This window comes from Aquarana catesbeiana, linkage group LG06, assembly GCF_042186555.1.
Source record: "Aquarana catesbeiana isolate 2022-GZ linkage group LG06, ASM4218655v1, whole genome shotgun sequence".
Classification (NCBI taxonomy): Eukaryota; Metazoa; Chordata; class Amphibia; order Anura; family Ranidae; genus Aquarana; species Aquarana catesbeiana.
In genome coordinates this window covers 343187935-343205557 of record NC_133329.1, presented here as the reverse complement: position 1 = coordinate 343205557, position 17623 = coordinate 343187935, and the positions used below count along the sequence as shown (strand labels likewise).

General features: G+C 42.8%; 1 protein-coding gene across 1 annotated transcript in view; it reads left to right on the top strand.

The window, feature by feature from the left end:
• Nucleotides 1–6687: 6687 nt before the first annotated feature.
• BBS5 (Bardet-Biedl syndrome 5) overlaps nt 6688–17623 on the top strand; it is a 34871-nt gene continuing 23935 nt past the window's right edge. The window contains exons 1-5 of the mRNA XM_073633964.1: nt 6688–6879; nt 10046–10128; nt 14100–14165; nt 15186–15235; nt 16260–16387. Of these exons, the coding sequence (XP_073490065.1) occupies nt 6818–6879; nt 10046–10128; nt 14100–14165; nt 15186–15235; nt 16260–16387 (389 nt within the window). The 5' untranslated portion in view covers nt 6688–6817. The remainder of the gene's footprint in view (nt 6880–10045; nt 10129–14099; nt 14166–15185; nt 15236–16259; nt 16388–17623) is intronic.

Below are 17623 nucleotides of genomic sequence, written 5' to 3'. Positions count from 1 at the left end.
GCAGTTTTGATGGCAATATGATGGGGCAGTTTTGATGGCAATATGATGGGGGCAGTTTTGATGGCGGCCATTTTAGCAATTCAGCATTCCCACGCATTTTCCCCAGGAAATGCATTTTCTAGTTTATTTTTATTATTCCGTACGTTTTTTGGCTCTGCGTAACTTCTGCATACTTTCTGCTATTAAAACCATTCAACTATTAAAATGTTCATCTCTTTTAGCTGATGTGTGCTCTTTTTCAACTTTTTTTCTACCATTTATACTTTTTAAAATATTAAGCTTTTTAACACTTTTTTTTTTAACATTGAAGTCAATGGGAGCATGCTTCAGATCCTTAAAATCTTCTTCCGCTCCCAAAAGTTTCAGCTCCTTCATACTTTCACCTACAGACGCCAAACAAACTTTAAAATGTTCACAAAATATTCAGCTATCTGGCTATATCTTTTCAGTTTGATATCTTTTACAGTTTTTGAGAAAAAGCTTTTTGTTTAGAGGTCATTTCAGGAAATTTTAGCCATTAATCAGAGTGTACTGTGTTGGTTTTGTTGCCATGGTTACCAAAGCTTCTGTTATACACAGGGGGGAGGTGGCTGGAGCATCTCAGCTCTGATTACAGAGCCCGGGGAGGGGACAGACACACCATGTACTGATTTATAATAGAGGAATATGATGGGGCAGTTTTGATGGTGTAATTCTGATGAGGCAGTTTTGATGGTGGCAATATGATGGGGTAGTTTTGATGGGGCAGTTTTGATGGGGCAATTCTGATGGGGCAGTTTTAATGGTGGCAATATGATGGGGCAGTTTTGATGGGGACAATTTTTATGGGGCAGTTTTGATGGTGGCAATATGATGGGGCAGTTTTGATAGGGCAATTCTGATGGGGCAGTTTTCATGGTGGCAATATGATGGGGCAGTTTTAATGGGGACAATTTTGATGGGGCAATTCTGATGGGGCAGTTTTGATGGCAGTATGATGGGGCAGTTTTGATGGCAACCATTTTAGCAATTTAGCTATTCAGCATTCCCACGCATTTTCCCCAGGAAATGCATTTTCTAGTTTGAATAGAAGTCGCACCAGAAATTGGATCATGATGATCCAACTTGCGGTGCGGCTTGTGCGCTGAGGATCTTGAAGGGGGAACCCTCACCAAAATGAAAAAAATAAAGTTTCTGGGGTACCCCCTAAAATCCATACCAGACTCTTATCTGAGCACGCAGCCCGGCAGGTCATGAAAAGGGGGGGGGGGCGGCAAGTGCCTCCACACCCGGACCATACCAGGCCTCGTGCCCTCAACATGGGGGGGTGAGTGCCTTTGCCCCTCCACCCCAAAGCACCTTTTTACCATGTTGATGGGGCAAGGGCCTCTTCCCGACAACCCTGCCCGGTGGTTCTCGGGGTCTGCGGGTGGGAGGCTTATCGAAATCTGGAAGCCCCTTTAACAAGGGGGGCCCCCAGATCCCGCCCGCCACCCTATGTGAATGAGTTTGTGGTACATGTACCCCTACCCATTCACCCCAAAAAATAAAGAGTTAAAATAAAAAACAGTACTCAGGTTTTTGACAAAGTAATTATTGAAGCAGCTCCGGCGTCTCTTGATTTCTTCTCCCTTCGGCGATGTCTTCATCCTCCGGTTTGACTCCCTCCACTAATGTCTTATTCCGTTGCCGGTCCTCCTTGCTCCACTGTCTTCTGCCTCTGCTGGGTCTTCTCTCTCTGCTGTCTTCTCCCTCTGCTGGTTCTCCTCTCTCCGCTGTCTTCTCCCTCTGCTGGTTCTCCTCTTTCCGCTGTCTTCTCCCTCTGCCGGTTCTCCTCTCTCCGCTGTTTTCTGCCTCTTCTGGGTCTCCTCTCTCCGCTATCTTCTCCCCCGTTCTCCCTCCGATGTTCTCTCAACGCTCTCTCCCGCTGTAATGCTAGGGCCGCCGTGTGCCTTTGCTTATATAGCCATGGGGCGGGGCCACACAGTGATGTCATCCGGAGGCCTCGCCTCCTCGTGACATAATGCCCAGGCGGTGATTTTACAAGGGGTGGGGCCTCCAGATGACATCACCATGTGGCCCTGCCCCATGGCTATATAAGCAAAGGCACACGGCGGCCCTAGCATTACAGCAGGAGAGAGCGTTGAGAGAACATCGAAGGAAGAACAGGGGGAGAAGATAGCGGAGAGCAGAGAACCAGCAGAGAGAGAAGACAGCGTGGAGAGGAGAAACGGCAGCGAAAGAAGACATCAGCGGAGGGAGAAGAACCAGACGATGAAGACATCGCCTGAGGGAGAAGAAATCGGAAGGAAGAGGCCCCCTGCCCACAGACCCCGACAACCAACGGCCAGGGTTGTCGGGAAGAGGCCCTCCTCCGAATCAACATGGGAACAGGGTGCTTCAGGGTGGGGGGGCGCAGGCACCCCTGCCCCAAAGCACAACCCACCACCAAATGTTGAGGGCATGTGACCTAGTATGGTCCAGGACAGGGTTTGGGCATTAGATTGTTTCCCCTTTTCCTGACCTTCCAGGCTGTGTGCTCGGATAAGGTTCTGGTATGGATTTTGGGGGGCCCACGCCATATTTTGCGTGGGGGGTTCCCCTTAAAATACATACCTCTTCGGTCTGGTATGGTCTTGGGGGGAACCCCACACCATTTTTTTTTTTTTTGACAAGGGTTTATCATGATCTGACTTCTATTGGTGCGACTTCTATTCAAATCAATGGGCTTTCATAGGGAACCATTGATTTTGAATAGAGGCAGAGGAACGCTGCTAAAAGCTAGCGTGGCTAAACGTGCATTAACACTAATGTATGAAGCTACTAAAAGTATGTTTTTACAGCCGCTTATTCCTGGCATGGGTATTCTGACACCCTGTGTGAATGAGGCCTAAGTCTAATGGTTTTATGCCCCCCTACACAGGGAGTGGATTGTTCCGTGATGATGTGGCTAAACTTATTTTATCTGTTGAATTTCTGTAGAACTGGCTGATTTACTGCTACGAACATTTTTGTTTTTCTTACCTTTTTTTAATTTATTTTTCTACATTTTTTCTATACCAGTGTTAATTTTGACCACAAATTTTCATTTAAATTTAGTTTTGACTAAAATGCCATTTAGTTTTAGTCATATTTTAGTCATCTCAATTGTTTTAGTCTAGTTTTAGTCCACTAAATAACATAAGATTTTAGTTGACTAAATCTATAGTAGATTTAATCAACTAAAATGTAATGACCGAGATTACATACCTTTAGGTTTGCCACCAATCCGGGTTTCACCCAGACAGTCATGCTGCACTGAGTTCATTAAAGGCGGTCTCTACTAAGTCGGGTGTCCGGGTTTCAGGCAGCCTGATATCTGGGCACCCGACTCCAAACCCGGACACCCGACTTAGTAGAGACCGCCTTTAATGAACTCAGTGCAGCATGTCATTGCGGAACCGCAGGGCAGCCCGCGACGGGTGCTGGTGCACAGGGCACACAGTTCGTGACCCCCTTTGGGCCGGAGCCGGTCCAGAGGGGGTCGCGGAGTGTGTGACTTGTGCGCTGGCACAGTGCACACACCTGTTACGGGCAGCCCTGCAGTTACAAAATGACCAGACACACTGAATTCACATCAGTGCGGCCGTTAATTAAAGGTTGCCATCCGGTCTCAGCTGAGTCGGGTGTCTGGGTTTCAGGAAACAACGGGTAACATTTTCGTAGCAGTAAATCAGCCAATTCTACAGAAATTCAAGAGATAGAATAAGTTCAACCACATCATCTCTGAACAATCCACCCCTGTGTTTAGGGGGGGCATAAAACCATTAGACTTATGTTGCTCCAATGAGAGATTTTATTTTTTATTTATAACTTTTGAAAAGTGTTGCTTTTATAACCAATGGGTTGGTATTTGGGGCCCTGTATCTTTAAATTTCCACAGTAAAATTATACCATATTAGAAATTAGATAAGATATCATAGAGAGGGGTGTGTATGACAGATCTGCTTTGTAAACGTTTTGGTCCAATGGGAGATTTTGTTATTGACCCATTTAGAAGTATTGGAAAAATGTCACTGTGCATCCAATGGGTTGGTATTTGGGGCCCTGTATCTTTAAATTTCCACAGTAAAATCATACCGTATTGTAAGATATCATAGAGGGGGTTGTGTATGACAGATCTGCATTGTAAACGTTTTGGTACAATGGGAGATTTTGTTTTGTTAACCCATTTAGTAGTGCAAAAGTGTCAGTTTGTAGCCAATGGGTTGGTATTTGGGGCCCTGTATCTTTAAATTTCCACAGTAAAATCATTCCATATTGTAAGATATCATAGAGGGGGGTGTGTATGACACGACTGCATTGTAAACGTTTTGGTCCAATGGGAGATTTTGTTTCTGACTCATTTTGAAGTATTGCGAAAATGTCAGCTTGTAGCCAATGGGTTGATATTTGGGGCTCTGTATCTTTAAATTTCCACAGTAAAATTATTCTGTATTGTAAGATATCATAGAGGGGGGTGTGCATGACACATCTGCATTGTAAACGTTTTGGTCCAATGGGAGATTTTGTTTTTAATCCATTTAGTAGTGTAAAAGTGTCAATTTGTAGCCAATGGGTTCATATTTGGGGCCCTGTATCTTTAAATTTCCACAGTAAAATCTTACCGTATTGTAAGATATCATAGAGGGGGGTGTGTATGACATATCTGCATTGTAAATGTATTGGTCCAATGGGAGATTTTGTTTTTGACCCATTTTAGAAATATTGGAAAAATGCAACTGTTTAACCAATGGGTTCATATTTGGGGCCCTGTATCTTGAAATTTCCACTGTACAATCATTCTGTATTGTAAGATATCATAGAGGGGGGTGTGTATGACACATCTGCATTGTAAACGTATTGGTCCAATGGGAGATTTTGTTTCTGACTCATTTTGAAGTATTGCGAAAATGCCAGTTTGTATCCAATGGGTTCATATTTGGGGCTCTGTATCTTTAAATTTCCACAGTAAAATTATACCATATTGTAAGATATCATAGAGGGGGGTGTGTATGATACATCTGCATTGTAAACGTATTGGTCCAATGGGAGATTTTGTTTTTGACCCATTTAGAAGTATTGGAAAAATGTCACTGTGCAACCAATGGGTTAGTATTTGGGGCCCTGTATCTTTAAATTTCCACAGTAAAATCATTCCATATTGTAAGATATCATAGAGGGGGGTGTGTATGACACGACTGCATTGTATATGTTTTGGTCCAAATGGGAGATTTTGTTTTGTTAACCCATTTAGTAGTGCAAAAGTGTCAGTTTGTAGCCAATGGGTTGGTATTTGGGGCCCTATATCTTTAAATTTCCACAGTAAAATCATACCGTATTGTAAGATATCATAGAGGGGGCTGTTTATGACACATCTGCATTGTAAACGTTTTGGTCCAATGGGAGATTTTGTTTCTGACTCATTTTGAAGTATTGCGAAAATGTCAGTTTGTAGCCAATGGGTTCATATTTGAGACTCTGTATCTTTAAATTTCCACAGTAAAATCATTCCATATTGTAAGATATCATAGAGGGGGGTGTGTATGACAGATCTGCATTGTAAACGTTTTGGTCCAATGGGAGATTTTGTTTCTGACTCATTTTGAAGTATTGCGAAAATGTCAGCTTGTAGCCAATAGGTTGATATTTGGGGCTCTTTATCTTTAAATTTCCACAGTAAAATCATTCTGTATTGTAAGATATCATAGAGGGGGGTGTATGACACGTCTGCATTGTAAACGTATTGGTCCAATGGGAGAATTTTTTTTTTACCCATTTAGAAGTATTGGAAAATGTCAGTTTGTAGCCAATGGATTGGTATTTGGGGCTCTGTATCTTTAAATTTCCACAGTAAAATCTTACCGTATTGTAAATGTTAGAGAGGGTGATGTAACATATAATATAATGATTATACAGAGCTGTCACACATCCATTATGTTATATTTAGTTTTTGTGTGTTTAAAATCCAACCAAAAAATACTTGTCTGATAGCAAGACCTCTGATTTGCAACTGTCTGATGGCTTGACTTCAGTATCAGAGGCTCTCCACAAGCTTATGTCCCCATCAGAGCCCCCCCACAAGCTTGTGTCCCCATCAGAGCCCCCCCACAAGCTTATGTCCCCATCAGAGCCCCCCCACAAGCTTGTGTCCCCATCAGAGCCCCCCACAAGCTTGTGTCCCCATCAGAGCCCCCCCACAAGCTTGTGTCCCCATCAGAGCCCCCCCACAAGCTTGTGTCCCCATCAGAGCCCCCCCACAAGCTTGTGTCCCCATCAGAGCCCCCCACAAGCTTGTGTCCCCATCAGAGCCCCCCCACAAGCTTGTGTCCCCATCAGAGCCCCCCCACAAGCTTGTGTCCCCATCAGAGCCCCCCTCCCTCCCCACACACTTTTTTGTCCCCATCACAGCAGTCACCCCTCCCCCATAACTGTTCCCACAGCAGAGCCATCACCCCTCCACACAGGACGGTGTCCACTTCAGAAATCATTCCTTCCTGTCCGCACATTTGTTTCCTCCCCAGTCTCTGTGCTGTATAGTGTGCTGACCTTCTACACCTCCTCGCCCCGCCTCGCTGTATGCAAATATACAGCTTAAGGACACCAATGGTAACAGCGAGGCCACCTGCCCTCTAGTGGTTACACATAGACATTGCTGGCTTCTAATGTACATCGTGACCAGACTCCTCCAGTGCGCTTGCGGTCGTATTACGTGCCCTGAGCAGGCGCACTCCGCAATCTACGTCTAGGCTTCAGTGAGGGGTTGCCGTGGTAACCGGAGCCGGCTTCTAACTGCAGCCCCCGAACAGGCCGGAGCAGAATGTTGTCTGTACTGGACGCTCTATGGGAGGACCGCGATGTGCGCTTTGATATCTCTCCACAGTGAGTGTGTCCGGGGTGTACTGACGGAGCACAGAGGAGCCCGAGCAACTGGAATAGTGTCAGTAATGGGGGGGGGGATACCGAGCAACTGGAATAGTGTCAGCAATGGGGGGATACCGAGCAACTGGAATAGTGTCAGCAATGGGGGGATACCGAGCAACTGGAATAGTGTCAGGAATGTGGAGGATACCGAGCAACTGGAATAGTGTCAGGAATGTGAAGGATACCGAGCAACTGGAATAGTGTCAGCAATGGGGGGGATACCGAGCAACTGGAATAGTGTCAGCAATGGGGAGGATACCGAGCAACTGGAATCGTGTCAGCAATGGGGGGGATACCGAGCAACTGGAATAGTGTCAGCAAAGGGGGGATACCAAGTAACTTGAATAGTGTCAGCAATGGGGGGTATACCGAGCAACTGGAATAGTGTCAGCAATGGGGGGGATACCGAGCAACTGGAATAGTGTCAGCAATGGGGGGGATACCGAGCAACTGGAATAGTGTCAGCAATGGGGGGGATACCGAGCAACTGGAATAGTGTCAGCAATGGGGGGGATACCGAGCAACTGGAATAGTGTCGGCAAAGGGGGGATACAGAGCAACTGGAATAGTGTCAGTAATGGTGGGATACCGAGCAACTGGAATAGTGTCAGTAATGGTGGGATACCGAGCAACTGGAATAGTGTCAGCTGTGTACGGAGTGACCTCCCTGTGGTCTTCTTCCTGTACAGGACAGTCTTATATAATAATGACACCCCCACCCCACACACCTCATCACTATGTACTGTTCATACCTTCATCCCCCAGAATCCATATCCCAGTACTCTTATCACAGAATCCATATCCCAGTATTGTTATCCCAGTACTCTTCTCCCAGTATCTATATCCCAGTACTCTTCTCCCAGTATCTATATACCAGTACTCTTCTCCTAGTATCTATATACCAGTACTCTTCTCCCAGTATCTATATACCAGTACTTTTCTCCCAGTATCTATATACCAGTACTCTTCTCCTAGTATCTATATACCAGTACTCTTCTCCCAGTATCTATATACCAGTACTTTTCTCCCAGTATCTATATACCAGTACTCTTCTCCTAGTATCTATTTACCAGTACTCTTCTCCCAGTATCTATATACCAGTACTTTTCTCCCAGTATCTATATACCAGTACTCTTCTCCTAGTATCTATATACCAGTACTTTTCTCCCAGTATCTATATACCAGTACTTTTCTCCCAGTATCTATATACCAGTACTCTTCTCCTAGTATCTATATACCAGTACTCTTCTCCCAGTATCTATATACCAGTACTCTTCTCCTAGTATCTATATACCAGTACTTTTCTCCCAGTATCTATATACCAGTACTTTTCTCCCAGTATCTATATACCAGTACTCTTCTCCTAGTATCTATATACCAGTACTTTTCTCCCAGTATCTATATACCAGTACTTTTCTCCCAGTATCTATATACCAGTACTCTTCTCCTAGTATCTATATACCAGTACTCTTCTCCCAGTATCTATATACCAGTACTCTTCTCCTAGTATCTATATACCAGTACTTTTCTCCCAGTATCTATATACCAGTACTTTTCTCCCAGTATCTATATACCAGTACTCTTCTCCTAGTATCTATATACCAGTACTCTTCTCCCAGTATCTATATACCAGTACTTTTCTCCCAGTATCTATATACCAGTACTCTTCTCCCAGTATCTATATCCCAGTACTCTTCTCCCAGTATCCATATACCAGTACTCTTCTCCCAGTATCTATATACCAGTACTCTTCTCCTAGTATCTATATACCAGTACTCTTCTCCCAGTATCTATATACCATTACTCTTCTCCCAGTATCTATATACCAGTACTTTTCTCCCAGTATCTATATACCAGTACTCTTCTCCCAGTATCTATATACCAGTACTCTTCTCCCAGTATCTATATACCAGTACTCTTCTCCCAGTATCTATATACCAGTACTTTTCTCCCAGTATCTATATACCAGTACTCTTCTCCCAGTATCTATATCCCAGTACTCTTCTCCCAGTATCCATATACCAGTACTCTTCTCCCAGTATCTATATACCATTACTCTTCTCACAGTATCTATATACCAGTACTTTTCTCCCAGTATCTATATACCAGTACTCTTCTTCCAGTATCTATATACCAGTACTCTTCTCCCAGTATCTATATACCAGTACTCTTCTCCCAGTATCCATATACTACCCTTGCTTTATCTGACCTTGCTAGCTGATGTTGCTTAATCTGATTAAATGTCTGATAGATAATCTGATTCTTGTGCTATAAAGGAAGTCCCCATCTTGTAAAGCTTAGCTCTGCTCATTTATAATGACTTGGTATAGCCACAATTTATTCTAATTAGCTATTTATACACTTTAAGATTATTAGGGCATAACACTGTGTCATGCTGTGTCTATGTATACAGAACGGTATAATTGGGGGTATTTTTCTGTATGTTTATAGTACATACACATTGTGCAGCTTTTACATTCCTACTACACCCCTTCATGTACTTAAAACTTAGGTTTACCTTTTTTTTGTTAAACTAGCACTAGATATCTTAGTTACATTGAATGAGAAGTATCCCTTGTGCTGATAGCTCCTATGTTCCTTGAAGTCTTTAGTCCTCTTCCCCCATTGGGTGCTGCAGCGGGGTTAATACAAGCCACTGAACCCGTCATAGGCACATAGACCTTTCATTCACCAGCCCGTCCTCCATTCACCAGTTTTTGGGTCTGGTACATTAAGGTAAATGATAGAGCTCATGCGTACAGACGTATGGTTTTACATAGGACCCTGCTGGCAGCAATGGCTGATTTACAAAGCAGCGCAGATCTGGTGGATGGTAACATTCGCCATATTATAAAAACAGTGGATGTTACTTCTATTTCTTCTGAAGACTGCTGTGTACAAATTTGCAGCTAAATACCCATCTGGCAAACGCAGGGACATCAGATGCAAATGATCCATCATTTAATGGCGAACAATCGTTTCCACTTGACAAATAAAGCCCTAATATGATCTTCCTTCAAGTCATAGATGCAGAAAGCAGGCTGATCCATGTTTGTGTTTGTTGTACTGCACATTTGTGTTTCAGTCCTTATTCATTTTTGTGTGTCTGTTATTCTTTCCCGAGACAAATGAAAATGAGACCCGGAGAAGTGCTAATAGACTGCTTAGATTCTATTGAAGACACAAAGGGAAACAATGGTGATCGCGGTAAATCTACTTTTGTTATATGATCATTTATTTTCTCCGGCAACAGTTTTGGATTTTATTAAAATTAAAGTTAAATTAAAGGGTCTGCCTGATTGCATACAAATTAATAGTGTTTGGGTTTGACCTCATATTGTATGGTTTTGTTAAATCTTAAGGAAAATTGTATGGCCAGCCTAAGGAGAGAACACACTATGGATGTTGTTATGCTGCACTGCCATTCATTCTTGGTGGCACTCCCAACACACCTTGCCACGCACATGTGCTGGAGTGCACCACAACACATAGTAACACAGTACAGTGCCTTGTGGTGCACTGCTTTACCAAAAACAGTACATGTACCTTTTTTGTAGTGCAGTTTGCAGCCCATTCAAAGGAATGGGTTGCCTATAACCTATATAATATTGTAGAAAAAAGAAAACATACCTATTTGCACTAGTTAAAGTGATACTTAAGTCTTGGGTTTTTGTTTTTATTTAAATACCAAACATGTTATACTTACCTGCTCTGTGTAGTGGTTTTGCCCAGAGCAGCCCAGATCCTCCTCTTCTTGGGTCCCCCTGCCAGAGCTCCTGGCCCCTCCCTTCTGCCGAGTGTCCCCACAGCAAGCAACTTGCTATGGGGGCACCCAAGCTGAGCCACTGCTCTGTGTCCAATCAGAGTCTCTCGTGCAACATCGCTGGATAGAGATGGGGCTCAGATAAGTATTAGTGGAGCTGAGGGGGAAGTTGCTCACAGAAGGTTTTTTATCTTAATGCGTAGAATGCATTAAAGGGGTTATAAAGTCAGAAGGTTTTTTTTTTTATCTTAATGCATTCTATGCATTAAAGTGGTTGTAAACCCTTATGCCCCCTACACATGGTCGGACATTGATTGGACATTCCGACAACAAAATCCTAGGATTTTTTCCAATGGATGTTGGCTCAAACTTGTCTTGCATACACACGGTCACACAAAGTTGTCGGAAAATCCGATCATTCTGAGCGCGGTGACGTAAAACACGTACGTCGGGACTATAAACGGGGCAGTAGCCAATAGCTTTCATCTCTTTATTTATTCTGAGCATGCGTGGCACTTTGTCCGTCGGATTTGTGTACACACGATCGGAAATTCCGACAACGGATTTTGTTGTCGGAAAATGTTATAGCCTGCTGTCAAACTTTGTGTGTCGGAAAATCCGATGGAAAATGTGTGATGGAGCCCACACACGATCGGAATTTCCGACAACAAAAAGGTCCTATCACACATTTTCCGTCGGAAAATCCGACTGTGTGTACGGGGCATTACAGACCACTTTCACCTACAGGTAAGCCTAGATTAGGCTTACCTGTAGGTTCTTGAAATATCTCCTAAATCTACACGGTTTAGGAGATATTTACTACTTCCCCGAACTATGCCGTCTTCTGCGCATGCGCCAATGTATTCGGCGCATGCGCACTCTTGAAAGGGCACGCTGTGCCGTTTCAAGCTGGGGTCATGCCGTGCCTGGCGGCTCCCGCGCGCATGCACGGGAGTGACATCATGCGACTCCGGCTAGTTACAGAGCCGGAGTTCGCAGCCCCGGGGTGAAGAATGGACGCTCGCTGCCAGTGAGGAACTCGGGACATCGCAGGCTCCTGTGTCAGGTAGGTGTATGGGGTAAATCCGCGCAATGAATTGAATGTTTTAGTTATGGATATGGCTGCTGCCTCTACACATACAATACCACCTAAGTGGAAAGTATTAGAAAATGGTAAAAAAGCAGTAGTATGGCGCTGCCCTTATGGAGACAAAACATTTTTTTCTTTGTAGTGAATGTATTGCCTAATGTCCTTATAGAATTGCTTCTAAAACCTGTATGTGTTCAAAAGTTGAATAAAACTGTGACTGGTGGTGAATATTTCTATTAAAAATGAAAATACAACAACTGGTGCTCCAATTATTCAACAAAGATGCATAGTGCCCTTTAAATTAGGTAATAAAGTAGTTGTGGATATGGATACAATATCATCTAGGTGGAAAGTGTTAAAAACAATACAATACCACCTAAGTGGAAAGTATTAGAAAATGGTAAAAAAGCAGGAGTAGTATGGCGCTGCCCTTATGGAGACAAAAAGATATTTTCTTCTTTGTAGTGAATGTATTGCCTAGTGTCCTTATAGAATTGCTTCTAAAACCTGTATGTGTTCAAAAATTGAATAAAACTGTGACTGGTGGTGAATATTTCTATTAGAAGTGAAAATACAACAACTGGTGCTCCAATTATTCAACAAAGGTGCATTGTGCCCTTTAAATTAAGTAATAAAGTAGTTATGGATATGGATACAATATCATCTGGGTGGAAAGTGTTAAAAAGAAAAAAAGGAAAAAGGAAAAAAAGGAAAAAATGAATGGTTTCCTGTTTTCCTTTTTTTTCATTTTTTTCCTTTTTTCCTTTTTTTTCTTTTTTCATTTTTTCTTTATAACACTTTCCACCTAGATGATATTGTATCCATATCCACAACTACTTTATTACCCAATTTAAAGGGCACAATGCATCTTTGTTGAATAATTGGAGCACCAGTTGTTGTATTTTCATTTTTAATAGAAATATTCACCACCAGTCACAGTTTTATTCAACTTTTGAACACATACAGGTTTTAGAAGCAATTCTATAAGGACACTAGGCAATACATTCACTACAAAGAAAAAAAATTTTTGTCTCCATAAGGGCAGCGCCATACTACTCCTGCTTTTTTACCATTTCCTGTGTCAGGTAAGTGACACATAATGGGCTACAATGCGATGCATAGTAGCCCATTATGCTTTACCTTTGCAGGGAAACAAAGAGGAAGTAAAACCCACCAAGGTTTACTTCCTCGTTAAGATAAAAAGCCTTCTGTATGCAGCAGCCCCCCTAATACCAAAGCCCCATCTCTGTCCAGCAATGTCCATAAGTGTCTCGGCCGTCCGAGACTCTCCCTCCTAATTGGCTGAGACACAGCAGTGGTGCCATTAGCTCGCGCTGCTGTCATTCAAAGTAAGTCAGCCAATCAGGAGATAGAAGAGGGGGGCGGGCCACCGCTCCGTGTCTGAATGGACATAGGAAGCTGTGACTCGGCTCGAGTGCCCCCATAGCAAGCTGCTTGCTGTGGGGGCACTTGACAGGAGGGAGGGACCAGGAGCACAGAAGAGGGACTCAAGAAGAGGAGGATCTGGGCTGTTCTGTGCAAAACCACTGCACAGAGCAGGTAAGGTAAAGGTATAACATGTTAGTTATTCTTATAGAAAAAAAAAAAAAAACAAGACTTTACATTCACTTTGAGATAAAAAACCTTCTGTTTTTAGAACCACTTTAATGTCCATAAAAGACCTTTAAATGCCCTTAGTGATAATTTGTCCTTTATAATAATACAGATCTGCCTAGACACTTGCAATGATGGGGCACTATTCCTCCCACTGACACCAGTGATGGGGCACCATTTCTCTCACTGACACAAGTGATGGGGCACTATTCCCCCCACTGATACCAGTGATGGGGCACTATTCCCCCCACTGACACCAGTGATGGGGCACTATTCCTCCCACTGATACCAGTGATGGGGCACTACTCCTCCCACTGACACCAGTGATGGGGCACCATTTCTCTCACTGACACCAGTGATGGGGCACTATTCCTCCCACTGATACCAGTGATGGGGCACTATTTCCCCCACTGACACCAGTGATGGGGCACTATTCCTCCCACTGATACCAGTGATGGGGCACTACTCCTCCCACTGACACCAGTGATGGGGCACCATTTCTCTCACTGATACCAGAACATTTTCTACTCCCACTGGCCACAGTCTGGTCCCCCCTGAAGTCTGAAGGACCGTTAAATGGCCCCTTGTTTGGAACGTTTGGGGACCCCTGGTCTAGCTAGAACACCTCAGGACAGAACAGGGTCTGACACTTTCTAGTAATTTAGATAGTTACAGGATTTCTGTCTACTCATGTATGCATTCTTCTTCCAGGCAGACTTTTAGTGACTAATCTGCGGATAATTTGGCATTCCATAGCACTACCACGAGTCAACCTTGGTAAGTAGAATAGGTTTGTTTGTACTGTAACACTTGTTCTCGTCAGGTAAAATCACAACGTTATGTTCTTGATTTATTGAATGTAAAAACCCAATAAAAACCTATTGTAACAAAAAATCACAACGTCATGCATTCTGCCAATTGGAGATTTTACTTTTTTTCTGAATCCTCAGACGCTTGTCACCCAGACTGGTGGATTATAATCACAGCGGGAAATCATTTCTAGTTATAGGCTATCTACAAGGGTACTGATTTTTGGAGACACTGAGAAAATTTGGTTTTATCTTCTTTTAAAATGATTTATTATTTCGTGCTCCTCTTTTCTCACAGGCGCTCCTGGTATCTGGTCAGGCCCTTGACATCCCCACGTAAAGTGCAGCACTGCCGGTCCTGCATTGTATGTGAGGATGTCAGAGAGGCTTCAACCGTAGGAAGGACGAAGGGAAGCAGCTTCAGGGAATGGTAACACAGCGGGAAGAAATTATGCAGGACTACAAAATAAGGTTCTGCTTATTCCAATACCCCTAAACTAAACAAGAGATTCATTAACCCCAGGGGGGGGCACTGCAAGGTGAATTTTTACAGGTGGCCGAAGCTCAGCTTTAGGATTTGTGTTCAAACTATCAGGCTGATTAACTATACATAATGCTTCTTAAACGTAAAGTGGAACTCTCAATAAATTAAAGTTAAAATGGAACTTCACCCTAAATGGTTAGTTCTGCTTTAAGCCCTCCTCTCTTCCTCCTTTTCTGTTTTTGGCACTTTTTTTTTTTTTTTTTTAAGGGGGGAGCAGATACCTGGTTTTTACCTGCTCACACTTCTGGTTGGATGGTCGGACCACCAGAAGTTCTCCGCCCTCCCCCTCCAATCAGTATAAACTGATTAGATTATTTTCACATAGAAGACTGCAGTTTCTCTTATTAGTATTTGATATTACATGATATTTCAGACCTAATATCACAACTTGTTTCATACTGTAATTATTTTTATATATTCTTTCTTTGTTTTGTTTTATTTTAGCTGTCGGCTACAACTGTATTTTAAATATTACTACAAGGACTGCTAACTCTGTAAGTGTAATTTAGATCTATGAAATGTAATGCTATGCTGGTAATATTACAACTATGTTCTACAGATTGAATAAGAGAAAATTATCAGGGATTATTCTGCTGGAGATATTTCCTTGGTGATATTAACCCCTAATTATTAAAGATTTTAAAGAAGTAACTATTATGTCCCCATTGCTTTACCACTCAAGCTACATTCACAGTAGCTTGAGTGGTAAAGCGCAATGTATTCACATGCAGGGGGCCAGCGAAGTGTGGGCTATGGCAGGGAGCAGTGCGATACATTTATCAACACCTCACATTACTTGTTTTATTTTCTCTCTCTTTTTTTTTTGTCCAAATTTATTTGAAGTGTCACTTCATGTCACTGCACAGCAGCATGGTGTGTTACATTGCTGTGTGGTGACATGCGGTGCCTTCTATTGCGGTGCAGAGAAATAAAGCCATTTTTCTACACTGCAATCAAATGAAACCTAAAAAAAAAACTAATAGAAAGATAATTCTTCTTAGATTTGAAGCAGAGCTATAATCATAGCAGGTCATGTGAGCAATCTGGTGCTCAGTCAGCATCAAGAGCATGAATGTGTATATTTATAGGGAACCTCCATACAATTTATTTGGACCAATTTTAAAAAAGTGTATCAAGTTCAACCAATGGAAAGAAAAGAGAATAAATAGAAAGCCTCACTATACTGAACCCCTTTTTCCTAAAGTTGATCCAGACGAAGGCAAACAAAACCTTATAAAACATGGCCCTATTTGCTGCAACAGGGAAAAATCCTTCTTAATCCCCTGAATGGTATTCTGTATCACTAGAGGAACTGCTTTTAAGATGGTATTAGAGAGGCGGGGGGCCCAGAATGATTTTGCAGTGGGGCTACTTCACAAAGTTTCAGACTTCCTGCTGTGGAATGCATTCAGCCCAGGCCTCTGGCTACTGCAGCTTCCATCATAGATTTCTAAACCAGTTGTTTTACTTTACCACAATTTTTTGATGATGTTTTTTTTTCTTCTAATTGTCTAATAGAAATTGCGGGGACAGACAGAAGCCCTCTATATATTGACAAAGTGCAACAACACCCGTTTTGAGTTTATCTTTACAAACGTGGTACCAGGAAGCCCTCGGCTTTTCACTTCAGTTATTGCTGTGCACCGGTAAGCTACATATTGTTAAATTCTAGATTCTTTTAAAGAAAACCTGTACTGAAAGAAATGGTGGCATTCATTGAAAAATGCTTGTTGCCTCGTGTCATCAATATTCATACTATATACAATGTTCATACTATATACAGGTCATGGATTTAGAAAATATCAAAGCCATTGGATCAGCAAGATAGTCAGCTACCATTTTTAGAAGTAAAGACCAGCAGTGGAAGCCTGTTTATATATTTCTCTCTTATATAATATATTTCATACTGCAGCAGTAAAAGACTCTAGGCCCTACAATCTAATATCCTCCAAACCAAAGGCAAAGTGCATAAAGAGGTAGTAAACTCTGCTATGCAACTTTTACCTACAGGTAAGCTTATAAGAAAGCTTTCCTGTAGGTAGAATTAATCTCCTTAACGTGCACACTTTAGGAGATATTCACTTTCTCAGCAGCCAGTGACATCACCAGCGCGTTCTGAAGGGACTGAGTATGCCATCCCTTCGGAGTGCTGTGCTGCGATTGTGGCTCCTGTGAGAGTGACTTCATCACAGCTCGCCCATTCAAACTGCCAGAGCCTGCCAACCTGGAAGGAAGACCTGGTGAAAATGGTAGCCCTCTCAGCAGTAACCACACAACTGGAGGGCTTTGGTTTAACATAAGTCTTTCATAGTGTGCTAGTATGCGATTCATTGCAGATAGCAAGTCTCACAGTGTCTGTGACCCTACACAGACGGGACTTACTGAGCTATCATTAACATACAAATGCAGGAGACCAAATTCTAAAGCCGATCATTGATGGTTTGAATCTCGGCTGATTCAGCAAGGACCGGCCAAGATTCGAACCATCTATGGGCAGGCTGATTAGACCCAAGTTGATCCATCAATGAACTTTGGTACAGCCAGCATGTCAGATTTTTACATTATAGCAGTAATCGCTGTGTTCTCTTGGCAGGGACGGATGTCCACACCCTCCCTCTGGAAGAACCCAATAGCTTTTCAGGAGCAACACTGAATGTGTTGATGGTGGAATCAAGTGATTTTCTTAAAGGAAAGAAAATCACCTTATCTATGGCCTGCGTAAATTTGTTAACATTTGTTAGGACAGACAGTGTTCAACTGCTAATGAAGAGCTACCAGCACAGTTCAGACAAGGTTAAAGTGATTGTAAAGTCTCGTTTGGTTTTGCACAGAGCACCCTGGATCCTCCTTTTCTCGGGTCCCACTTCTCCTGGCCCCTCCCT